Source organism: Sturnus vulgaris, chromosome 6 (genome assembly GCF_052056855.1).
Source record: "Sturnus vulgaris isolate bStuVul1 chromosome 6, bStuVul1.hap1, whole genome shotgun sequence".
Taxonomy (NCBI): Eukaryota; Metazoa; Chordata; class Aves; order Passeriformes; family Sturnidae; genus Sturnus; species Sturnus vulgaris.
Genome location: NC_142248.1, coordinates 11,532,869 through 11,559,607, shown reverse-complemented (window position 1 = coordinate 11,559,607; position 26,739 = coordinate 11,532,869). Strand labels below are relative to the sequence as shown.

The 26,739-nt window shown below is 41.1% G+C and overlaps 1 protein-coding gene across 1 annotated transcript; it reads right to left on the bottom strand.

The window, feature by feature from the left end:
* Nucleotides 1-236: 236 nt before the first annotated feature.
* On the bottom strand, nt 237-24,807 carry LOC106848938 (cytosolic phospholipase A2 beta-like). Its single transcript, XM_014869197.2, has 20 exons — nt 24,612-24,807; nt 23,467-23,643; nt 22,694-22,830; nt 21,872-22,003; nt 20,626-20,684; nt 18,788-18,830; nt 17,545-17,608; nt 16,978-17,105; nt 16,753-16,863; nt 16,533-16,570; nt 15,536-15,671; nt 14,442-14,578; nt 13,966-14,188; nt 13,224-13,341; nt 12,085-12,222; nt 10,802-10,906; nt 10,161-10,346; nt 7,057-7,223; nt 6,353-6,539; nt 237-4,016 (listed from the first exon to the last, which is right to left on the bottom strand). Exons 1-20 carry the CDS (start codon nt 24,682-24,684, stop codon nt 3,778-3,780), a joined length of 2,598 nt encoding a protein of 865 aa, XP_014724683.2. The 5' UTR covers nt 24,685-24,807; the 3' UTR covers nt 237-3,777.
* Nucleotides 24,808-26,739: the final 1,932 nt, after the last annotated feature.

Genomic DNA, 26,739 nt, shown 5'->3' with positions numbered 1-26,739 from the left:
ATCCAACAGGTGAGCTCATAATTTCATTTTTTTTGGCTAGTCCATCTCTCTCCCCTCTTTACCCCAGCTGGAGCTGCTGCCTGTCATGAAAAACGAAAAACTCAGCACATCAAAGTAATGGGAAACTGATACATTTCGTTATTGATGATAATTTTTCAAGTGAGGGAAAAAAAAAAACAGCTTCAGTATCTTAAACGTACCATTTAATTGAACAAACATGTGCCTTGGCTGTGGCTCAGTACAGTCTTTTGCCATTCCACTGAAGAGGGTTTTACCACAGGAGGTAGATTTTGTTCCAGGCTCTCCATACCTTTGTAAACCAGAAGACCTTCTCCCAGATTTCTTCCACTCAGTCTTGAAACCAGTGAATGCCCTGTGAAGTTCTCAGCAGGCATTTAGCATAAGTAGCATTTACACACCTGGAAAAAAACCTTGTCTTCTTTTTAAGCACATAAAGACTTTCATGGGTCTGGTGCTCTTTTGCAATATTTTATTTTTAATTACTATATTATTAAACAGTTAAAAGACACAAGTAAGCGATTTCTATGAGGAGCAGCTAATAGTTATAAGAACAGTCTCATTTCCTTTGTGTTTGGCAGCAGATATCAAGCTCTGTATTTGTGGGGGTTTTCCAGCAAAATGTTTATCAGAGAGCAGTAATCTGGAGTGCATTTTGGATGAGGTTTTTGGCAGGCATGCATTCAGCTTCAGTGGTTAAGCGAACACAACACCAGACCAGCAAGACCTGGCACATGCTTTTATTTTTGGTGAGATGCAGAGAGGTAGCTTTCTCCTGGAGGTGCCTGCTTTGCTTTGCATGCACTCTGTTCAGTCACAGCACAACGTGTGGTACTAGGCCAGGCAAGAATAGGGCCAAGGGGGAAAAAAAACAAAACACAACCACGGAGGAGCAACCACAAAAAAATTTCAAAGGCCCTTAGACTCCATGTTTGCCCTAAAGGGAACAAGGACCAGTCCTGAGGTCACTGATCAGCCTTATGCCAGTGAAACTTTGCTTTATATTTCTGTGGTTTTGAGGCAGTGCAAATCAGCCCTGAACCAGAGCTCAGGAGTGCTTTGAGTGCCAGCCACCACTTCCCACAAGCTGCACACACAAGACTGTGCAAGGTGTAGGTCATTCCAGCCTGCAGAGTTCTCCAGCAGCCTCTGTCCTCAAAAATGCCCTCCAGGTCCTCCTGCTACACCATCAAGCCAGCAACACACTCCTTCAGTGTCATATAATCATAGAATTGTTTAGGTTGGAAAAGACCTCTACAACCATCCAGTTTGTTAACTCAACACTGCCACAGCCACCACTAAACTGTGTTCCCATGTGCCACACCCACGTCATGTTATAAAAACAAAGAGGCAACCAAAATGAAACAAAAAGCACTCTGATGGGCAATGACACAGCCCTCACATAATTTCAGGCTCTGAAATGCAAAAATATATTTGAAAAAGCTATTATCATTTTAGGCTACAGAGGTACTACATGGGGCACCAAGGAAATGAAGGGGCACATGCCTGTCTGTGCCTCTGGCTGCAAGATTAGACAGCAGTTCCCAACCTGACTTTAAGTGTTGGCAAAACCTCTGGTGACACTTCTCCCAGCAGAGTCACACCACCTTCCCCACCCACAGCTCCCTCACTCCCTCCCTTTGTAACAGGATTTAACAGATTCCTCAGAACAGTAATTCCCCACCTACTGTGGGTTACCTGAAAGCCTTGTGGTTTTGTGGCTCCTTCACATTTTACTGGAGTTTTCTGTTTGTGTTAGCAGCACTATGAATGCACCAAACCTGCCCCAATTATTACTCTGTGGAGCACTTTGAGAGATCAAATTTTCTCGGTGTGGCTGAGCTGCCTTGCTGCTGGGTACGTCCTGCCAAGGTTCACAAGGGTTCACAAAGGTTACAGATTGTTCTCTGTAGCCCATGAACACAACAGGGATATTTCTTGCAGCAGCAGAGTTTTCTAGGACCAGCCAGAGGAGCATGGAAATGGTGTTCACCCTGTACACACCCTGTGTGTCACACAATGCTGTGCTGCTCTCCTGTGTGAAGGTAACACGTCCAGCTGGACCAACTCTCCACTCAAAATGGCTCTTTATGTTTTGTCTTGCAGCCAGTATCTGACTAGTTCTTAACTTCTCATGATCTGAATCCTGAAGCACAGTTGCATTCCAGTTGTTAAGACTCCTCAATTCTGGATTATATTCCTTGGCTCAACAAGCAAGCATTGTACAAGAAGCATTGCTGAGGCTTAGCCATTGCCATTGCAGCAGAAGCAGCATTTAGTAGATGCAGGCTTCAGGCAATCAAGTCTTTTGTAAATGCTCTCCCTTTGAGCTTCAACATTGCCTGCATATACCAAAAACACAGACCCCCCTCTTTCTGGTTCTCTGTCTGATTTTGGATTTCAAGTACAACTAATTCTAGATCTCAAGTACATTGCCAACACAGAATAAATATGTAAGATTTTCCTTGGAAGACCTGATGAATATGCTGTGTTTGGAACAAATAATCCAGAAGCAGGTCCAAATCCTTCAGCATGAGGAAGACTGCAAATCTCTCCGACTTCTGTGTTCTGTTTTATATTGTTCAGCACCCTTCCCTATCATCTTTTTAATGTAATGGAGGGTTATAAAGATGTTCCAAGCTTGTAGCTCAAGGCAGTCTCTCATTGCATTCCAAAGCAAATGAAAACCAGGTGTCATTTTCCAAATATTTTCCTCCAGCAAGGAGGAAAATGTGTGTCCTATTTTTTTAAATTTGTGCTCTATTTTATGTAGCACCTATTAAAAATTCTTTGCCTGTGATCTTAAGGATAGAAGACTATAAAGGGAAAAACCTTCTGTGTGTGAAAATACAATGGCTCTGCACTCTGTTAGTGAGTTATGTTGTCCTACATTTAGTTTACATCTGTAAGGAGAACCAGCTTACATCTCAGTCATGATCACTAAATTAAAAGTACCTGAGTCTGTGGTAATTATTCCTCTCAAGCTTCTGCCATGAAAAACTTGTTTCAGGCTCTTGCATTTTAATCCATAAAGGCACTGCTGATATAAATCAATACAATCACTTGTGCTTTATGAAGAACTTTTCCTCCAGCCAATGCTCAAAAGAACTCACTGCTGCTGCCGTTCTCTCTCCTGAAATGTAGCTGCCCCCTTTGTGGCAGTCTGGAGCAGCGTTTCTGTGCCAAACTCTTGCAGGGGATTGGAAAAAAGGAGTAACTTCTAAATCAGCAAGGGGAATCGGCCAGACAGAGTGCAATTGTCCACACTGCAGTTTGGCCACTATTCACATATATATGCCTGACTTCAAAGCTGAGCCCACCAATTCAGTGCGAATTCTAGTTGCTCAGCCTATCTGAAAATCTGGACGTCACTGAATGCAAATGGCCAGGACTTGATGTGTAATGAAGTATTGAAAGGACACTGACAATGGGCTCAGGGCTGAAGGGACAGGCTCATAGAAAGAACTATTACCACCACCATATACTGTAACATCAAGGAGATCCTGGGAAGTCTCTGCTAACCAGGACTCTAATTTCTTAACAAGTAAGACCACATTGTGAGGCTCTCGTGGGCTGAAAATGTGGGGGAAGGAGATAAACCCTTTTGAAAGCTAGGAGCTTGAACACGGCAAGGTAAGAAATGTACGGGTTTCCTCAGTTTTCTGCAAATAATGAACACTGTGATGTGTTGTAATGTGACTGTGATGTGCTGCAATGTGCTGCCATAGCCTTCTGTGGGGAACAGTGCAAAAACCCAGCCTAGGGGTATCCAGAGTAGCTGGAGAAATTCCCAGTCCTTCTACTTCTCCTTCGTTCTACAGCACACCTGATCGCCTGGAGGAGCAGGTCTTTGTTATTGAGGATGTTGTATTTGCTCAGGTTCACAAGCTTATCAAAATTTTCAGAGGAGTAGATTAGCCTAATGAGGTAGTACGGCGAGCAGTTGCTCTCCAGATTTACTTTGCCTTCTTCCATCTCTGAGTGACCACGCTTTACCCCTGCAGAGAAAGACAAAAGCCACCAGAGTGAGATGAATCTGGAGTACTATCACACGGTGCTGTAGGGGACTGATCTACTTGGCAGTACTTCCTGTGAAAAACAGCCCCCAGGAATATACTGCAAACCTACTCCACAGCTTGAAAGAGCCATCCCTGGTCAATTTTCCCAGCTCCTCCTCCTTCCCCTCCTGCTCAGACCTGAAGATCCCTCAGCAGAGCTGGCACAAATTCTTACATTCCTCTTTGTCCTGCCCCTGCAGACATCATTCCTGGGCAGCACACCCATGGGTCCACATCCTTTCCCAAACCCTGGAAATCTGACTCTCAGACAAAGGCACACGCCTGGAACACTTTTCAAAATCCATGATTGCCCCTGGATTAGTGGTGACAAGTGCACATCTGCCAGCTGGAGTGAGTGGACAGCCTAGTACATACAAGGAGGCCTTGTGATGCTAACCACACAGGACTGCCTGTTGCAGAGGATGTAGGGACCAGAGCATCCTACATCAGACTCTCAGCAAACTCCAACCTGGCCTCAGGTTATGCCTCTTGGAATTGGCAGCATCCATACTCCCTGTTACATCAATGCTTTTGCTTAAAAGGACCCCCTAATTACTGCACCAAGGACTTAGGCAAAAAAAAAAACCAGCAAAGAAATGTAGCTAAAAATTTTGTAGAAATGTAAATATGAGACTGCCAATCTCTTGCAGTCTGAACCAAACATGCCCAAAACACCAATGTAATGTGAGATGACTATCAGCAGGGCTACAAACAGACTGCTCAGATATTCCTTAGGATTTCAACTGGAACCTCATGAAAAAAGACACAGCAGCTTTTAGTATAACCTAGTGGTTTCTGAACAGCATGGTCTCAGGGCGCTAGGCACAGGCTACCACCAGAAATGGCTGAATTAAAAATATCCAGTGTTGCTTCACTGGGCCTCACAATACTCAGAGATGTAATATCGATGCTGTCCACATGCAGATAAACCTGCATCTTCCTCAAGCACACAAAAGCACAGTCTGAAACTGCTGCACTGCAAACGGGCACTTCACAGGCTGAGTCCTTCTAGACTTTAAATAGTTAAAAACAAGAAAAACAAGTACCCACATTCCACAAGATGTCTCTCACCCCCCAGAAACAAAAAGCTCCACTGTTAAACTTAAAATCCATGAAAGCAGGTTGCCAAGGACCCCCTCCTCCACCCACCCACTTCAGTCGTTGGTTGTCAGCTTGATGGATGAATCACTGACTGCTCAGAGACATGCAGGTGAGTGTCAATGCTCACCAGTTTGGGCCTGGAGCACAGACAACTGGCAGCAGCTGCTCTGCAGCATCTCATCTATTTGTCATTCAGAGAGATTCCAAAATCTTCACCTGCTTTACCTGCCACCCACTGCTCAGTAGTTGGATCTCATCACACCTTGCCATTTGGACCATTTCCAGCCTCCACTGAACAAGCCTAGCTCTCTCTACAGAGTATCCCCTCTTTTCATCAACAGCTTCTATATGTGATTTTCTTCATTTAGCTCTTACTGTGCATATTCACTGAGCATCACTGAACATCAGAGCAGAAAAGTACCTTTACTTTTTGCTACTATTCCTACCCTTCCCAAATGCTCCCTCAGAGACTTACATTTTGCTCTGGTCCCACTCAGGGCCCCAGTAAAATTTTGGGTAAAACTGGAAGAAGCTCACCCCAGGCACTTGAGCAGAGATAGCTGCACATCCCAGGCTGGCCCCACATCTCTCTGCTCTCTCCCAGCTCCTACCAAGCACTAGATGGAGCCTATCCCACCACAGCCACACCTGCTCTCCCTGCCCAGGTCCCTGTGCTCAAGCCTGCTGTCCCTCAATGCCTGGGAAGGAGTTCCCTCTGCACCTGCACCTCCCTCTCCACTACAGGCAGCCTGCCTGGGCAAGGCAGGGCTGCAGGGCCAACCCTGGGGCTGGATGGCTCCTGCTGCTGCTTTCCAGCCCACCCAGCAGGTCCTTCAGGAGGCCCTTATTTCCCTGTTCCCACAGCTCCCTGGGCCTTTCTTTACTCTCCCTCTTGCCAGTGCCAGAAAAACTCCAGCACTCTGCACATCTCTCTTGGCAGGACACGGTGTCAGGCACAAGACAGGAAGACCTGCGGCTCTGCCAAGGGACAGTGACACGAGCCATCTGCCACAGGCAGGGCTGCAGGAGCCAGGGTGGCACTGAGTTGCCCAGGACTGTGTCCTCCATGCTTTTCAAGTGGAGAGCAGCCAGCAGGAGTATGGAGGCTGCTCTTCTGCCTGCCATCAGTGGGCACGTAACACACACCAGGGGAGAGTTCTGTTGACTGCATTTACCTGGCTCCTTGAATTCCTTAAAGGTGTCATTCACCAAGGGAAAATGGATTACTATGGGTGCTCTGGGGTCCTCTGCATCCGCAAATATATAACATTCCTTTGGGTTCTTCTCTTCTTCTGGACTTAGCTCCACTTTGGGGAATGGGATATTCTGTATCTTGCAATATTTGTATGTCATCTCTAATTGCTGTGGGCACAGAATGTCATGGAGTTAAAGCTCTGAGAAAAGAATCAGGTTTACTCAGGTATCCTGAAAATATTATGGTATCTTAACGCATTCCCTAGAAATACTTTGAAATGAATGTGTAGTCCAAAGTAGCCACAGTACAACCTTTTACTTTCGACCACCACTCAACATAAGTCAGACAAGGCCACTTATCACCCTACAACATTTTTTACAAGCCTAAGTGAAGGACCTAAAGTCACAGTCAGAATTCATCATGACAGACCAAGAGAGACACAGGCATGTCTCCAGCAAACAATTGTTACTGCAATTCCCTGAGGATTCTAGGAAGTGTATGCTGTAATCCCCTACAGAAAAAAAAAAGAGCTTAAGAGATTCTATAGTTCTGTTCTTGAAGGAAGTTTCTTTCATCTTTCAAGGTATGGTGATATATGATTAAGATTTAGACAGCCACTTAAAAGTTTTAATAAGACAAGAAGAGTTTTACTCTTCAAGGAGCAGAGGAAATTAATCTTCTCACCTTGAACACATGCCCCAAACCATAATCAAGGGATATAATGACATCTACGTTCCTCTCTGGCTTGAAAAGTGCTGCACCACTGGTGTTGATGAAATAGCCAACGTCTATCAGACAAAGATATTTCTGCAGTGGTGTCAGACTGTTAGGGAAACCGTCCAGCACAGTGTCTGAAAAACATTTTAATACAGTTAGTGGTGCATTTTTAGGAAAGGAGGAGTGAGTAATTCTGTCTGTGCTATATGCTAAGGGGAGCTCCTTGGTTACCCTCAAGATGAGGGTCACCTCCCTCCATAAACATGGCCTCAGCCCACTAGCATGCCCTTCAAACTGCACATCTGGGCACACCTGGCCTGTTCCCACACTCTCCAGGCACACTCACAAAGGCAGGCCATGAGGCAGCCAGAGAGAGGGCAGGTAGAGACACAGACTCCACTGACCTCACAGCTGCTCTGGGGAGTCATTTTTCACAGAATACAGACTTCAACAGATTTTTTTTCCCCCTAAGAACTGGGAAAAATGCAAACAACAAAAACAATTTCACAGTGTAGCAACACAACTAACAAATGCAATACATCGTTGCACTTTTGCATTGCTCTTTTTTTGCTTTTCCCTTCACAGGGTTAGACTCCTCTCTCAGGTTGAAAAGTCTGACTTCAACTCGCTCTCAACAATATCATATAAACTGTGTTAGCTATGCTGTAAAAAAATACCTTATCATGCCTACATCGCCTACCAACAGCTTAAAATACTGCTTGAATTAATTAAACCTCACATTAATGCCAAAAGGGGATTACACCAACTGGTAAGTTGAAATCTAAAGCCAGTTCCTTATAGCTAGAATCTTACTTCTCTGGTAGCAACCTCACCAGCTTGCCCTGTAGACAACAAGTCCTCTACTGTTCCTCTAGTGGACTTTCAGTCCCAGGAAACAGAGAACATTTTGCCATAGTTTTAAATATCAAAATAGTGACTTAAGAGTGTTCCTCAAATTCACAAAATGAGGTTGCAAAGCCCATAGCAGAATACTTGGGCCTTAAATTGCTGTGTTTAGGGATTTTAAGGGACTGTTGATCACAGAAATACTGTTGGTAAATTCCAGCATTTCAATTCATCCAAACACTCTGCTTCCTTGGCCTCATTCTGTAGTGTTGATTTAAACCATGCAGAGTAAATCTAGCTTGTTCCATAGCCTGGAATGTTTCACACCAGCTTGAAGTAATAATTTATAATTTTTCCATTCCTTCACTGTCAAGTTTTTACAAAATGTGCTTATTTTAGCATTCAAGGCTGCTGAGAATTCACAGATTCAATTGCAATAAGAGACATTTGTTTGCAGTCCCTCACAGAAGAAACAGAGCTTACTTTTTAGTTTTATTTGGCCCAGTGAAGATTTTTAGATGAAATTCCATTACCCCTGTTTTCTTAACACTGAGATGGAACTTTGCAGCATTTATTCATGGCTGTATATGTGAACTAGAAGTAGACATTTTTCTTGTGAGAATCCCTTCTTCCATCCCACATCCAAATAGAGATTTTAAAGAAAACCTGTCTCAGAAATACCTTGGAAGCATGAATGCTACTGTAAATGCATTTTGCCAATTCCAGACCATTAGTTCATTTCCTCATCAGGAAAATTTGGCATCGAAAGTCTTGTTTTAATATGTCAGATATGAGCTGCAGGGAAGCCTTCAAAACAAAGCTCTATTCTCAAGACTTCATAAACCACAAGACTGAAATTTCTGCTCACAGACCTGGCAGGTCCTCTTACTCCTAGAGATGGATCCATACATGGCAACAAGAAGAAGATGGAAAACCTGCGAATTTTTCCCAATCCAGACTTTCAGTTTCCCATTTTCCACTCTGCATTTCATGCTTTCCATATATTTTACTTTATTTGTAGAATATCTACCCTGAGATAGTCATTAGTGTTCGCTTCCTCAAAATCCTCCTTGAAATCTGCCTCTACCCATTTGTCTTTATAAAACTGTCAGCAAATATAAGGACATTTATGTTTTATAACATTTATTGACTGACAGTTTCATCCTTCATCCACTTCCCAAAACTGCTTGCTTGCTCCTTCTCTCCCCCACCCTTCTTATGCTACTTGTTCTTTTTCCTTCTTTCATGTTTTCTTAGAGCAGACTCTTTCAGGACACAGACTTTTTGTTTACTGAACATTTTAAAAGCAGATAGCAAACTGTGGGCTCTGCCTTAATGCACAGAAAAGCACCACCACCTCTCTCCATTGTCAGCAAACTATGTAGCAAGGGCAGAGAGGGACAAAACACAACTTGCCTAAAATAGGAGAGAAAATGCAACTTGCCTAAGAGAAGGGCTCAGAGGAGGCAGAGAACATGTGCTTTCTGGCTGAAGTCAGATTAACCTCAATAATGTAAGGTCCTCCCACACTGCTACCTGTTCATGGAATAAATGAAGATGCTGGGATTATAGGAAGGTTTCTGATGCAGAAAACCTCAGCTCCATCACCTTCCTATCATTTCACAGATTGTTTCACGGCTTTTGAGGTAAAACTATTGCTGTTCACTCTGCCTACCTACAGAGCAAATGCCACAGAAAATCACTCTTTATACATCAAGTTTATGCATCTGTTTGTTTAACATTTACAGTCTAAACCTATGTGACTTTAACTTTCTGTAGATGGATTTTGGTGATTCTGTTTCTGAGGAGTCTCTGGATAGATAATCCATCAGGCAGAAACACCAGACATATAGGCAACCACACGCTTGCAACTTCACCTCATCCACGTAATAACCTGCTATTTTATGCTTCTGGTGTTACCTTTGTTTCTTGACCTCAAAAGATTCTGCCCTTCCTAAATCTTTTGACTACTGTACCTATGCACAGTGTCAAAATTCCTGTAGAAAAGCATTTCTTGACACAAATTACAGGTAACTTCTGGAAGTGAAAGAGCAGTCCATGGACCAGTTCATTTTAGCCTGTTACCCTAAAGAATCAAACACCATGAACATAGGTCCAACTAAGCCGATTTCCAAACCCTGAAACAAACATGAGTTTTCCAAAGTCCAAAAAACAAAATCTGAGATGTTACCTGCACAGTGCAGCTAACTCTTTGTTGCAGTTACCTTTCCATTCAATAAATTTTTTCTGATGGATATAATCCTTATGAAACTCTAAGCCTCTCAGGAAGTTATGTGACTTTCCCAGGAGTGGACGCTTGGTCATAATGTCCTGAAACATTTCATACAACTTTCCTGACAAACAAGATGGAGGCTCGATAACAGTAACGTCTTCCTCAGGAGAATGTTTTTCTGAAATAGAGAAGAAACCATGAAACAGAGAAAAATCCAACAGCAATCTGCCCTGCCAGGCATCTCTGCTGGCTAGCTGCCCTAGCTGTCTTCCTGTGGGTCCCTCTCATCTGTTTCTTGCAGGCTGCTGGAAAATATGTGCACATGACCCACGTCATTTACCAAAGAGATATTTAGTTTTCTTCAAAGCCAGTGCAGCTTTTGTGTTTTACTCTTTCAAATGACACATTGGCTTTGTACTTTTGCCCACAAGTAAAAGCCAACCTTCTCATTTGCAGTCACAGGCAGAGTCACTAAACAGACCAGGAGGAAACTTTAAATGAAAAACATTTGTACTAACATGAAGCATGCTTCTGGGAAAAAGAGAGAAGGGAAAAGGACAGAGCAATCATTCTGATACAGATTAAAATCATGCTGGAAGATCTACAGTGAGGCAACACTTTAGAAACTCTTACCTATATCTACCATATCTTGGGACCATCGTTCCCAGAATTCATTTGAATTGGAGGACCAGTACAAGCCATCCAGCAAATTCCTAGTAAAGATGTTTGTCCAAAGACCTGCAAGTCAAACCACATGGAAAAAGTACTGCACTACTGCATGTTAACACTGACTATTGCAAATATCCATGCTACACATTATTAGCCCACCCAACCTGACCCCATCATGACACAACCTAAGCAGCAGGTCTCAGAGAGTTCAAACATAGTGGTGGAAGCACTTCAGTGCTCTTTTTCAGGTGGTAACTACACACAGAACATTAACTGCATAGTACAGAGTAACAAAATAAGAGATACCAGTTAGCCAAATGATGTTGTAAAAAGTTTCCTGTGTCCCTGTGAGAGAAAGTAGGCTTTGAAAGCATGGTGAAACCATGTAAGCATATAAAGGCCTTCTTTAAACTGATTTAGTATTTAAACTGATCTAAGACTTTTTTTTTTTTACTTCCAAGCATGTTTTGTTTCTGTGGAGTGCAGCTGGTCCAGGTTCAAAATAGAATTGGCCCCATATGTGAGTCTGCTTTTGGAAAAGTAAGATCTATCCTTCCTCATTAAGCTCTATGCCAGGTACTCACATGAGGAACAAATTTAATCTCTAGCAGACTCCATAGTGAGAAAAATATGGGTATTTTCTCCTCTACCCTTGCTTTTGGTATCAAAACTAAAACACTTATAAGGATTTAAAATCTGCCTGGGACAGATGGGTTCCTCTGACTAGCTGCTTTTTCCCTTTCTTCACCTTTGGTGGAAAAACAGCCAGTCAAAGTAGTTTTTGGAGGTCAAAAGGCCTTCCTTCATCCTTATGAGCAGAGAAGATTAGTGACAAAGCTCAAGGAGCTCCTCCCTTTGTGGCTTGTTCTAGATAACATATTTTATTCTCAGCTGCTTCCAATTCTCCCTGTAATGCTTTGTCTAGAAACATAGTTTATGAAGTTGAAGAGTTGGAGACTGATCAGGGAAGGAATACTTATTATTTCCTCAACTTGCCTCTTCCACAATCTTGCTTGGTTTAGACAATGGAACAGGAACCATGCTGCAACTTTCCCAACTCTACCCAGGTGAAAAGGGAGGACAAAAGGAAAGAAGAGTCACAAAGAGCAGAAGTGTATGAAAGGGGTAAAAAGCCCATTGATTTAAGGCCTAAAGCAGACATGCTGGCAATGGGTGCTGTGCCTGTGGCTAGCAAATATCTTGCTTTCTACCATGTTGTGATTAACTACATGGCACTGCTATGTCACCTTCCAGATAGCAGATCCGAGATTCTGGCAGCTTCTTCACTCGCCTTCCCATGAAGAACTCGCTGTCAAAATATTCTGAAGGAATGGAGACTCCGTATTTTGGTATGGCCACTTCGTAAGGAGAGAAATCTGTCCACTCTACAAAGAATTTACATGAGGCATGTTTGCTGCAATAAAAATATAACCCCAAAACCTTCCCAAGGATCTTGCTTGTCTCAGCAGCTCTGTACTATCCACACATTTGTACTGCAAGCTGCACTGTCTACTTCCATACAAACTGAGACATTATTTGCAACCAAAAGGAACCAGCTTTTTCAGAAAAGCTCTAGCACTAGGTTCAAATGCTTAGACATCTTTTTCTATATAAAGATTCTGGGATTGCACTTGCCTCTCTAAATCAAGAGCATCAGCTGTACTTGATGCAAGAGTGGTGTGAATTGCAAGGAGTGGCTGGCATGAAAGCTCTATTAATCTAAAACTGCCAGCCTACAAGATACAGCAAAGCAGCCTGAAGAGACATCAGCACCACACTGGAAATTGTCACAGTGTGGCAGGGATGTGCAGTTTCCTGGCTCAAGCTGTCCTGCACAGGCATTACAGTAGAACAGTAGCTATAAACCTAAATAAACATAAGGACTAATTGCTTTTCTTTCTAGTATCTACTGCTTTTAACTCCTTTTTCTGAAATTGGCCTGTGCCCATTCAAAGTATGTCATATCACACCCATCAATGCAATCATACTCCACTCCACTTTCATCAGTGTCATATTTAGGAAGTGACAATTACATTTCACAGCACCCCTAGAAACTAAGGAAGCATCAAAGCCTTTTTATAGGCATGGCAGGAAAAGATCAGATGATATGTCCAGACTCATTCACAATGTCTCTTGCAAAAATAGGACTTCACCAGAGAGTTTTAATTAATGTCCTGTTTATGGATGAGGATGTTATCCAGCAGATGTGCCCTTTCTAACCAACACACAGCAATTTGTAAAAAAGACAAACATTTTATTAAAAGATGAACACTGAGTCAGGGAAAGCAACAGATGTATTCCCCTTTTTTTCTCCACACATATACACCTCTCTCCAAATCCTCTTTAATCCATACCCAGAATCAGAAGAGACTCCAGGGACACTTACCTCTAAATTTGAAAGTACCAAACTTCTCTTCTTTCACATTAAGGACTGCATAGAAAGGCAGGGGGTTTTGTCCATGCTCCAATGCCTTCCTCTGGTCTGTGAGTTTGTACTTTCTTGGCTAATCAGTGAGATAAAAACATCACAGTAAACATGTGTAAGAGCATAACACTGGCACAATCTACCCAAGTAAAGATTTAAAGGTTGATAGCAGGTATTTTACAACACAGAGGAATCTGTAAGTCACATTTTTGTAAGAGACCTTTTCCTTCACATTCCTGCACTCTCATCCCTGGTTGCCTTTTTGGTACCTAGTAACTTCTTCACTAGAATATCCAAGTGCCTCGATGCATGTGGCAGCTGCATCCCACAGATCTTTACTAAGCTGAGGTTAATATTCACATGGAGACAGATTACTCTAACTTTTAAATGTCAAACTAGAAACAGACATTAACAATCCAAATTTCAGGGAGGGTGGGGGTAGGAATTCCTCAGTTCTTTCTGGAAGTTTGCATACTGAATGCTAGCTGTTGAGCATCCTAGGACAGAGGCACCTTCAAATTATTATCTACTCTGGAAAATCCTGGCTACAAGATCTTCTGTGGTAGTTTACAAACCACATTGGGATGGCTCAGTCTCTTTGGATTTGTTACACACATTACATCGTGTCCTCAAAGAGTAAAGCTCTAAAGAAAGTAAGTGGCTCTTTCCCAAATGTCTCTACATTTGTAGACCATGTACCTACCCGTTCATGTAAGAACATCTCCTGAACAAGTGACCACAGAGTTGTAAAGGATGGCACATGTCCTGCTTTTGCCCTTTCAGCAAGTTCCTTGTGATAATACTTCAGATGGTCTATAGACATAAGGTTGAGTTTGCATTTTGTCACTTGTTCTTTCACTGCTTTAAGTGGCCCCTCCAGAGATTTCTGTGACCAGTCAGGATGCTCATACAAGTCTGCCAGGGTCCTAAGGAGCAGAAATGTTAGCAAATTATGCATTTATTTATATGATTTTGGAAAATTGATACGTTTACACAATCACTTTAATTAATGAAAGAGAAACAGTGAGCCTAAACTGAAGTTATATTTGAGAGCCAACAGTAAGAGCTTCATAAGGGAATTAGGTTCACTTGTTAAAAATATAAGTCTTTGAAAGAGATGCATCTCTCACTGTGTGGAAAAGTAATAATTCCAAATCCAATCTCGCCTTCCATACGCACCATGTTGAGCCAGAAGCCCCGGTGAGATAGGTGACACAGTCCAACAGATTGAGCTTCTGGAGAGCTAAGAGGTGGCCAAACATAGCTGACATTGCTCTGAGACCTCCACCTGTTGCCATAACAGCTATTACTGGGACCTGTCCAAAACACAAGTATTATCCTCAGAAAGTTACTCTCTTGCCTCTTAGAAAAGTTTAATTGCAGCTCTCAGAATTTCTTCAGCAGATTCATTGGAGGACAGTGAATTAAATCACCACTCAGCCAATCTTTACCAGTACCTAATTAAATGAACTAATGAACTTCCAGAGACACTTAACCCCAATGCTTGGATGAGTTTGAATGTGCAGTCATTTTAATCTTCCTTCCTACCTTTGCTCTCTATAATTGGAATTGCAATGATTAAAAAAGATAATTATATGCTTTTATTATAAACAACAACAAATTGCAATAAATGGAATTAAAATGGACTAAGGAAGATTTTTTGTACTCTGATGATTCTTTGGACAGCATTCATTTATCAAATATAATTCCAGTAAGAAAATAAGTTTTCCCTTAAAAAGACACCCTGCATTTTAGCAACAAAACCTACTTCAGCTTGTTATAAATGCTCTTTCTAATGTTCTTTCTTCACCACAAAATATTTTACCTTTTTGTAAGAAGTGCTCTGAGAATGAAGAAAGAAGAAAGTAAGCCTAAAGAAGTGTCATTACACTGATTTAATAAGTATTTATGTGAGGTGAATTTCTAATATTCCTTTTTTCCTGTTGTTTTGGGTTGCCTGACTAGGCTGGATCTAATACACAATGCCCCTTATCTTGCTGACTTGCAGCACCATACTGTTGGAAACTGTGTTTGAGGAGTGGTGTTATTACATCCTTGGTAATTTGGCCCATTGAAAAGACTGGAGGGAAGAATACCTGAGCTGAAATTCTGCATGGGTATGGGGTATGCCACACTGAGAGCCTCTGCTCTGCTGCCATGCAAATCAATGCGTTTGTTGGCAACATGCAAACATTGCTAGAAATGTTGAGGGGAGTTGTGCCAATCCTAATTCAGCAGACCCACACCCCATGCTTGGATTCCAAAGCACAGACCTCATGTCCGTGTAGATCTCTTTCCAGATGAAGAACCCTTTTCAGGGCACCAGCCACGACTCTCTTCCTCTTCTGCAGGAACTCCTGTTCTCCTTGGCACAGATCGTACCCTAAGCGCACATCTAATTTTTCTGTGCTGAAACACAAATAAATCCAGAGGCACAGACTGGTGTTTAAAATGTATATGGATCTATTTTCAGCAACTGCAATCTAATGAATTAATAAAAAATCTTGATTCCTTGTTCCAATTTATACAGAAATGTATCTCAGACATCAGTTTCTTTGCTTCTACATGGTCTCTTTATTGCTTCACTCTAAGATTTACTGTCAGCTAAGGATAATACATATAAAAAACAAAGAAGGGCTTCTGTGACTTTCCATAGCTTTGTAAGCTGAATCCTTTCTGTTTCTGCTTCATATGATTTCTGAGCAAAGGATGACTTAAACCTTACAAAGTCTTCCATGGGCATTTGTACTGCAGATTTATATAGAAGCTGTACAACGAAAAAGATATTCAAATAATTTTTGTTTGTTTCTTGTCTGACACATTATTTTACAATGCAACATTTTGTCTTGCTATCACCAGAGCCACAAGTCTGTTTTCTTAAGAGAACGTGTGTCATTTGGGTAATGCATGGACTCTGATGGTTTGTTATTTCATATTCTCTTTTCCCTCTGCCTTCTTCTTCTGCCCTTTTTGAAGACGCCTCTAGTCTTAGTCTTTGGTTCTTTGATGCAAAGGACACTCAGTGACTAAGGCCCTCACCGTTTGAAACTCTCTTAATGTTTTTGCACTTTAGTGAGACTGCTTTGCCCCGAGGACATTTAGCTTTGAACTGTTGAGGTGACTCTTTAATGATGATTTAAATATTGCTACATTTTGTCTCTAGTCTTGTGCATTCCTTATATCTAAATAAAGGATACTGTGTTCTAGATTTCAGAATTCACAGTTCAAAGGGCAATAAAACCTTTAGAGAAAAATAACAAGTCCTCTTACCAATCATTGAGTTGGAGGTACAACTGTAGTGGCACATTCTGTGAGCAAAGAGATGAGAGCAGGAACATGAATGGAGGGAAAAAGAGAAGTTTTGAATCCAGATTTTCAGTGCCTCCTGTAAAGTCCCACCCTGCATACTTTTTGGTTGTTTTTGTTTTAATATTAATGTGTTAATTATTATTCTACTCTTCTTTCCAGATATAAATTATGAAACACTTACGTGTCTTACAGGAAGGGTTACTTTCACTTTATGTCCAACAGGGAGAAATTTCAGTGGTATTGTTAAGGTGTCACTTAAATTGCTGTTGTCATCTTCCTTATCAGAAACTCTCTGTACAAAGCGAAAAGCATGTGTTGTGTTCACAGAACAGAACCAATGCAGTTCTTTGCTGTTTCAATCACACTGGAAGTAAGCAAGCAGAAGGCACAGTAGCACTGTAGTTACCTGCAGCCTGACTTTTAGAACTGGCTCCCAAGCCTTCACACAATGGAAGTAGAAAGTGTCAATGTCCTCTGTCGTCTTCTGTGTTCTCTCATGAGATGCAGGCACCGTCAGCACGAGATTTTTACCCTCTAGCAAAAACAGGCTTGTTTAGAGAATAATACTGCAGTTCAGGCAAAAGAGCTAACAAAGTTGGCAAACTTTCTGCTGGTTTAATTTTCTGTGGTAGCTCCTCTGTAAGCCATGCCACCAGCAAGTCTCTTAGAGCACAGGACCTGGTACTCCTGCCTTTATCCCCATAGCTCAGAGTGCTCCCAGAGTCAGCACTCTCTCTCACTTCCACCAGCAAGTCTACTGTGCCCAAACTCAATAGCACCAAGGAAAAAACAGAGATGAGTTCACGGCTTTTAAATGCATTGCATTTTATTACTTAGATCATATATCACTATCTATCTATAATTTAGAACGTTCTTAGGTGTCTCTGTACTCTAAAATGCCTTCATCTGGGTCTGAATGACTATAATAGGGTTGGTTTGGTCATGTCCTCAGTTCACAGAGAAATTGCCATACCTTTCAAGTATTTCCTGCTTTCATTAATGTCCACATGCACTTCCAAGCAGCAAACCTCACGGGACTGTAAAAGGCAGGAATGGAAAAGGGTGAAGAAGGCAAATAACACATCTGCTGCAAATAATGAAACATCATGCAGACAACCACCACCTGCAACACAGAGCCAACTGAACTGGTCTCAGTGCTGGGAGCAATCCAAGAGAAAATTCAGAGCTCATTATTCCAGGTCAGTAGGCCAAGTTGCACTGCTTCAGTGTCAATACAGTGGTGCATTGTCAGAGATTGTTAACACATTCAACTTATCCCAAAATCAGGAAACTCTGTACAACACACTGGTGCCCAAACACATATATCTAATAATTATTTAGGAAGGGTGGGGGAAAATACCTGATGATGGGTTTCTGTGTATTGTGGCAGTGATTAGTCTACAAAGCATCTTCTTATTGGCCCTGATGTAGGGAAATCATGGATTTATTCCACCCTACCCTCCACCTGAGTCACTCCAGTTCACCTTTAATAACTCATGCCAGGACAGTTTTCCAAGTCATTTCAGGAACAATGCGTGCCAATCATTGCAACTCTTATGCCTCACACAGAAAATGAGGTGGAAAGAATAGAATATGTGTTACTTTGCCTCAGGAGTATCAAGGGCTAGCATCTGGGAACAATGCACAGGCTTGGAGGAGCTGGCATGAAGGGCTTGGTACTCCTTAGCTGCTGGGCCAGCCTGAGGAGACAGGTAATGTACCACATGCTGACTAACACCCAAACAGGGCTCTGCGTTTCAACAGCTAAAATAACTCTTTATTAAAAACCTCATTTCCCAAAAAAGCTGTTACATTAGATACCCTTCCAGTCATAAGCACACTGAATACCTTCTATTGTCTTCTATAGACCTTTGTTTTTTCTGCCAAGTGCCATGCTGTGTTAGGAGAAACACAATCAGTTTTCACTCTGAACACCAATAAATATGGGGTTCTGCAAGAGTAACAAACCACATCTTGGCAACATACTGACATCTGTAATAGCTGAGGACTTGAAGAAGCACAGCTTCTGTTTTTGTATGGAGAGGGCAACAGCTGAGCTGCAACAAAAGGGCACTGTCCCATATCTCTGACTTTAAAATGCACACCATGCTCTTATCTAGCATGGTAGGTTGTGTTCCCTCTATAAAATGGGGGAAGAGGAGAGGATCAAAATGAAGCAGATGTGACTCCAAGATAAATTCTCATGTGAACCTTACCACTAGGACATCATTGGTAATGAGATGCTCTGGAGGGCCAGGACTGAAAAGACAAAAAAAAATAACAAACAAAAAAGCTGTGTGAATAGCTGGATTTTGGTTTGTTTTGTTTAGTTTTGTAAATAGCAGTTATATGACCTTTCCCGCTTAAAATTGAATATAGGTAAGTTATCAAAATTTGTTTTCTAAAAGGCTAAATACGTGATCCCCTGCTAAGCATGTGAACCAAACTACAGCAGCTAAACAAAAAGAAAGACAGGAAAGCCCATAAAAATACTAATGCTTAAAACTATGCCCAAAGTTACAGCAGAACAAAGGCATATTGGTATATGTGGAAGCATGTCCTGCTATTAACAAATGACCATATGACTTGGGGAAAGCAAAGACTACTATTAACATGTTCTGCAAACATTTATTAGGAAAGACACTTCTGACTAGTTCATATTATAACTTATGGCTGATCCCAAATGAACAGCAAATAAGAATTAGGTCCCACTGTGCTAAATGTGTGACTGAAAAACACAGAGGTAAGCAATAAAAACTCTTTGTCCCAGATATTTTACCTTGTAAGACCTCGGTCTGCCACTGAATGGATGTGGTTATTTAATAATATGAGTAATCTGTAGAGTCTACTAAGAGCATCTTTCACTAAGGCAAATATTCCAACACCCCTATGTTACACACATTCAGAAACGCTTTCATATATCTGAAAGGGCCATTGAAATTATGTAGTACACAACCTTTGTGTGTCCAGAGTATTTTACAAAACACCATTTCCAGGCTTAAGACTATTCCAGCTGTAAAATGTATTTAAATAACTAGGTTTGATTTCCAAGGATGGACATCGCCCAAATGCCTTTTAATTTGAATGGTGAAGGATGTTCCTCCTATTTCTAGTCTGAATCCAGTTCCCAAGCACTGCTTCTCATTCTGACCTTTTATATATCTGCCTATGCTTCCACATTTGCAGGAGATGATTACCATCACCATACATGATACCATCTCCTAAGATACCTCCCACAGGTACATTTAATACATCTCCTTGAGCTTCACTGTGGGAGAAATTAACCAAGAACACAAGTGATTTTTTTTCTGCAGTTTCCTCATGTTTAAGACTAAGAAGTCTTATTTACAGTTCCTTCTCCTGATCATGCAGCTAGACAGTTTTCACTGGATTACCTTTTTTTTTAATTTTTTTTTTGGCTAATGCTAAGCTCAAATATTCCAGAATGTGCAGTTTAGGGGGTTCTCTTCAACCAAGCCTGTGATAGGATTTAAAAGACAGATAAATTTTATCTTATGGGACTTGATCTCCTCCAGAAAATGCTGATTACTCCCACTTTGAGGGAGATGGTCTTATTTTCATTATTTGTTGATTGTATGTTTTTTTTAGTTTAACTAAGCTATTGCTTAATGGGTGACTTTTCTAGTATTGTCTACATAATTCCATGTATACATTTTATAATATCACAGACAAGTTTTATGGTCTCTGAGAAATTCCACAATGTTCTAGGCATTGTTAAATTAAGATCAACAATTTGAAGAGTACTCACATTAACTTTCACACGCATCTTGTGTAAAAGTTACCACTTTTATACAATTTGTGACAATTGTATTACATTTCCAGTATCTAGATATACATGTTCAACAGAAGTTTAAGATTTGTATGAAATATACTGGAAGGTGGAATTAGCTAGAGAAGTTAAGGTAAAAAAAAAAAAATTTGAAACTGTAATTTAGGTTCACTGCTGGAACAGAGGTGGAAGAAGTTTCTCATCCTCTGAGGTATCATTACTCTGTGGCAGATCTACACCTTTTAGCTTTGGAATTTTACTCACACTCTTTCCATCCAGAATTCCACTTCCAAACTTTCCCATTTCTTAAAGCATCTCTCTGTCTAAAAAGAGAAGGGTAAAATAAATATAGATGATTGAAGGCTGCAGGAATTTGGCAGCACAGACACACCTAAAAAGCACTTGAAGGCCTGACATATCTTCTGCTAACAATAACAAAAAAAGTTTGTTGTCATGTTTTCCCAAAGCTGAAATTGCAACAGAAACCAGACTTGTGAAAGGCACATAAGATTAATAATCTCCCATTTTGTGATATGTAGAATTATACACATTTCCAAACTTACAATCAGAGAGGGAGAGCTTGATTGAAAAGGAAATACAATGGCTCTCTGCAAGATAATGTGCAGGGGGGGAAAGGCATTGAAGCCCAGTAACAAATGTCAATAAGACCAGAGACATTTCCACATACAAACCATTTAAATCACATTTGAACTGAATCCAGAAGAGATGAATTAGGCAAGTGACTGAAGTGGTTATTGAATCATTGTATTTCCCAGTGACTCACCCACTGGCTGAGAAGTGCACAGCACCAGCCAGCAGGGTCACAAGGAAAATCCCTGTTAACAGCTTTCAGCATGTGGGAAGTAGCTGTTTTTATGGACTGTCTCCTTCCTGTAATGAGAGTGTAGCAACACCTCAGCAACAGCTCAGACAAGCCCAGGAGTTGTCACAGACCTATCCCAGCTTTGTTTACTGGGAACTCTCCTTCATGGGCTCCTTAATAAAATAACCAAAGATGTTAGCAGGACTGACATTCCTTTACTATGGCCTAGAGAAATCTGAATCAACTAGAAGGAAACCCAGCATGAACACCAACAGGGAAAAAAGCCTGAAAGAATAATTTAATTCAAGTAATGGGTGAATTGTTTTCATGTTTTTAATAAATAAGTTGCCATTTTAGAGGAAATTTCCCCTAAGCATGGCAGAAGTGGAATAAAGCTGAAAGGTAAGGAAGTATTTATTTGAATTCTAAAAGATTATTATTTATCAATGCTTTCTGTTAAAATATTTTGCTTTCAGAGAGCATGAGAGAGAAGCTGCTTCATTTTCTGGATTTGTAAAAAGAGATTCATGAAATCACAAAAATACAGCAAAGTTATACCTGTTTTGTTGAGGTATTGATAATGATATATAAGGCTACCTGTTCATGAAGATTCAAACCCTACTTAACATGGAAGACAATGTGGGCAATGAGGTCTTGTCAATCTCTCCCTGTGTTTTCAGCCCTTACCTCTGATTTCAAAGCAAATGTCTCACGGATTGTCTCCCCAGGTCTGATTCTAGCAACATTGAAAAGAACTGTGAACTGCATGTCATCTTTGCTGAGTGAATCTTCATCACACACTGCCAATTCTAAAATATTCTGGTAATAGAAAAAAATAAATAAGAACACGTATTGTCCTTCTGTTAGGCAGAAACAACAACAAAAAAATTATTCTAGATTTTTGCAGCTGTTTCACTAGCAGAGCAGTAAGAATAAGGAAGCATGTCCTTTCCTTTAGGAGTCTGCTAATGTTTTTAGCAGACTAATTATTACACCAAATCTTGGGAAACTTGTGAAATGGAAAACAACTAATAACAGAGGTTCCCAGTCTCCTGAGACAGAAAAAATGCCGATGTTCTGCACCCCACTGATAACCCACCCAAAGAACACACTTAGTTTCTTCATTTGCAAAGTTCTCCAAATCCCACAATTTAGGGAAGGATGAAATTTGTTGTCTACACCACAGCAACTTTGCTACTCTTCCCTTAGAACCAGTAGAGGGAAAGCTCTTTTGAAGGTAGCCATGCCAAAATAGCACAGAGGTATGGTACAAGAGTGCTTATTTCACTGGGTGGCAACAAAGGGAGTCTGGGCCAGCTTAGATACAGGAATTTACATCCCCAGTGTCTGTAAATAGCTGAGAAAAACACTACTTCATATGTCTACTGTTCTGTGCAAACCAGTCTGTAAAGCAAGCATTTTCTTAAGTTGTTCAGCACAGTCAATCAACATGGTGTCAACTGAGGATCCCCAGCTATTCAAATTGGTGCAAATTCTATTTTTTACTACCTCAACTTCTCTCTGGATCCTAAAGTAGAAAGTCTCATTCCAGACAGGGTTGTCAGAATTCTTGATGGTTTTGGTCTGAAGCTTTCTAGGTGAAGCAGATGGCAGCCACAAGCTTACATAGCAGTCTGATGAAGTCACTGCAGCAGAGAAAAATTAAAATCCTGATGCCAATGCTAGAGATGAACAGTAGGGCTAGGCCATAATCCTGGAGATTATTAAATATTACAACTTTTTTTTTTTTAATTAGTAAAGGGATCACCATTTGGAAACAACCAAGGAAAACCATCTAATTCCTGAGTAACTACAAACTGCTAATGTACACATGCACACACAAAGTACACTGAGAGCCATGTTTCCCATGTGAAGAGAAAGAGAAAAGTGGACTATGCCCACTGGCCATTCCTCAGGCATAGGCCTTCCAGTTCCAGTCAATGATGTTAAAAAGTTAAACTGAAGCTACAGCTGGTTCCACAAAGGGCTGTTAGGATGATTACAGGAAGGGAGAATGCATATTACAGCAAAGATCAGAGTCTGCCTTGCTCAGCCGAGTCACAAGCATGCAGAGGGGACATGATGGCTGTCTAGAGGTGTTAGGCACTAGGCAAGGTGATCTGGTGCAGCTCAAGGCCAGCGTGGGCCCAAGAACTGGAGGACACAAGCGAGTCGGGAATCTTCATTTCGCTTCCGTCCCATATCCATTCCTTATGGTTAGTGTGGTCAGTGCCTCGAGCAGCCATCCTTTGGGGAGAGCCAGGGTGGGGAAGCACATTTACTTTGTGAAGCTGGACAACGGTGTGAAAGGAAATCTCCAAGGTGATGTCTTTCAGAGCTGGAGTCAGGACTTGATGGAAGATTTCCACTGCAGCCCGAGATGCCTAAATACTTCAGACTGGAATCAAGCAGTGAATAACATTGCCCCGCAAGGTTTTGGCACGAAAGTGGAACTGTCCCTTCAATAGAGTAGATAGAAGAGATCATTGAAACTCAGAAATACAGGCCTTGTGACACTAACACCTTTCTAGTGTCCACCTCTGGATGGTGCTACGTGGCATTTGCCACTGGAGCACAGGAAGCCTTTGGCAGGCAGTCACTCAGCCAACAGGGGATTCACTCCCTCGGGTCTCCCTCACATCCAGGCTCGGCCCTGCATGGCAAGGCATGGATGGTCTCAGCTGTAACTTGAGTAAATCATCACAAAGTGATGCTTTTTTAGCTGAGTCATTTTGTGCCAGAGGAATACACAAGCCAGAAGTTTCAAATATGACAAAAGGCATCTCAATGTCTCTGTCCTAACTAAGGAACTCATTGGAGACCTCTGCAAAAATGGCAACTGAATTGCTGGTCCACAGCACACCTGGAGAAGGAGACATGGGAGGCTGTGAAGGGGAGATAATGAGTTAAAGACACTGGAACACAAAAGTACAGAGAAAAGTCTGTTTTGCCTGTGTGTTCAGCATGGGCTTAGAACTGGATCTGCAGAGGTTCTCCTTAAACAGAACTATCAATATCATTTATTGTGACTGGTCATCTGAGAACAGTAAATACCCCGAGATTCTCTAATTTACCTTTGATTTTTATGTATAATTGGTACATTTCAATAAAAGGTCCCTAAATTCACAAGTTACGAAGTAAAATTCCTGCCCAAGCAGATTCACAGATTGTGGTGTCCTAATGAAGTCTACCTTCGTGACCCAGAAAATTAATCTGGGTGTCTTGGTTTTTATCAGTTCCCCAAAATGCCACTAGAGATGTACTCCAATCAACAATACTTGAGACATTTGATCTAGTTATAGCCCTGGCATTAGTATTTCTACTGCTGTGCTTTATGTACATTGCTTGCATACCTTCAGAACTTAAGAATATTGCTCACTGTGTAAACTCTGCAGGTGACTAAAAACACAATCAAACCACAACTCACACAGGTCTCTTGACTTGATGTTCTTAGCTTGTATGATTCTTACAGAAAGCATGTGGATGGGGCAAAACTTCATCTGCAGAGAAAACAAATGCAAATAATTTGATCAGCTCAGAATATAGAAACAAGATGTATTTTGAACAGTACAGGGGACAGCCTGCCCATGTCTGATTCAAGTGGAAAGTGGAAGTACAGCAGGCTGAGATGAAAACATGACAGCACGCTGGGCTGTTTGCTGAGGAGCTCGAGGAAATGAAGACAGGGAGAAGACCCAGGCCCAGACAATGGTATGGAAAGCTTTCTTAGTCACCCCAGAGACACTCGTTTTCAGGCAACCTGATGCATGTGTGGCCACAGTGATGGTTGTGCCACCAACACCCCAAGGGTCCTGTGCCACCTGTAGGTCAGAATGGAGCCTTTGGAAAGGGATATTAGGAACTGCAGCTGCCTGCCCAGGTCATGGCACAGCCGACCCACCTAGGCCAGGTCCTTACCAAAAAGCACTATAAATTTCTGACTTTGTATCTGAACTAAGACTAGATTCCCATGATGCTTGTAACTAGGGCAAGCTCACCAAATGGCCCTGCTGACTTTGAGGGAACAGACCACAGGTCCAGCAGAGACCCTGCAGACAAAATAAAAACTTTGCAGGTATATCACATCACAGAATTCCCTATCATTATGTATCCTGAAAATAATTATAGGAATGGAAGTACTTTCCTTCCAGACAGGAGATTTATTTCTTTCACAGACTATCATTTTAACACTATTTCAAGTTACTTGTTCTAACTCTTAACTGTTAAGCTTTCCAGGCTAAACTATTCAGAAAATACTTGCCATTTTCAAAAGATGTTCTGGTAAGTGTGAATGAACACAAATGTAACAATCTTAATAACAGAAGCAGGGAAAAATACTTAAATCTTTTTTCAAATTGATACATTTAAATTTCCTTTTCATTTTCTGTTAGGTTGTTTGGTTTTTTTTGCATGCCATACTAGCATGGCTTGTCAGCAATAGTAAGTAATAATACAGTCCCACTACACTAATTACAGTCCCACTATCACTAATAAATTAAAACTTAAAGGTTAAACTATCAACTGAAATATTATCTCTGTTTACCTAAACAGGGAATCTTATTACATTGTCACTAAATAATTTGACAATTTTATTTTGAAACTTAGCCCCATGACTAATTTTCCTGACAAGGAAATGATTACCTCTGTAGACACAAACTGTTGGGGAAGGAGGAACCACTCTACAGAAGGAGTCACTCACTACAGTTAATCAGAAATTCTTTTAAGGTGAGGTGGACACTCTTGGACACGTTTATTAGAGATGAGAATAGCCTGCATTCAGCTTCACTCAGGCTGGTTTAAAGGTAAATTACGATACATAAGATGGATATCATATGAACTGTGAATTAGCATGTTCAAATAAAGGCTCAGTATTAAATTTTATTATGTCACTTAAAATTTACATACTTTTAAAATTCAGATCAATAGTTAAGAGTTGCCCTGAGCAGAGAAACCCTTGTTAAACCTATAAAATCACATTAGTCTGTCTCTTGGCTAGTATAAAAATACAAAGCAAATTTGGTTTTGTGTGACAAGAATTCTTTCTAGTATGTCTTCCTCCACACTGAAAACTGACATATTTAAAACTTTCTTAGCTTAATGCATCGTGGACATTAAAAGTTTCAATAGGGACACTTCCATTTGCCCACTGAAAGAATTTGACTTTAATTTTCCTGTGCAAATAGTTATTTAACATAGAACTACCAGCTGGAACACTCACTCAGCATTCCTAGTGGTTTTCATTTACGTGAATTATTGGATTATGTAGACAATTACAGAGGTGACTAGTTTTAATTAATATGTTAATTCTTAGTCATTTTGTAATCAACTTCTCCCTTGCTCAACAGATGCCCAAGCCATTCACGGAATCTGCCTTCACTGAAGAAACAGACGTTGGCATAAAATTTGCTTTGAAACTTTTTGTGATGAAAATTTCCTAACTGCTTATAAAAGTGGTGCCTCTGCAGGTCATCCTCAGAGAACTCTCAGATGTGACAGATGTCATGTTTTCATCCTCTGCCACTATAGCCAGAGTGCCTCACTCCTCCTCCCTTCCC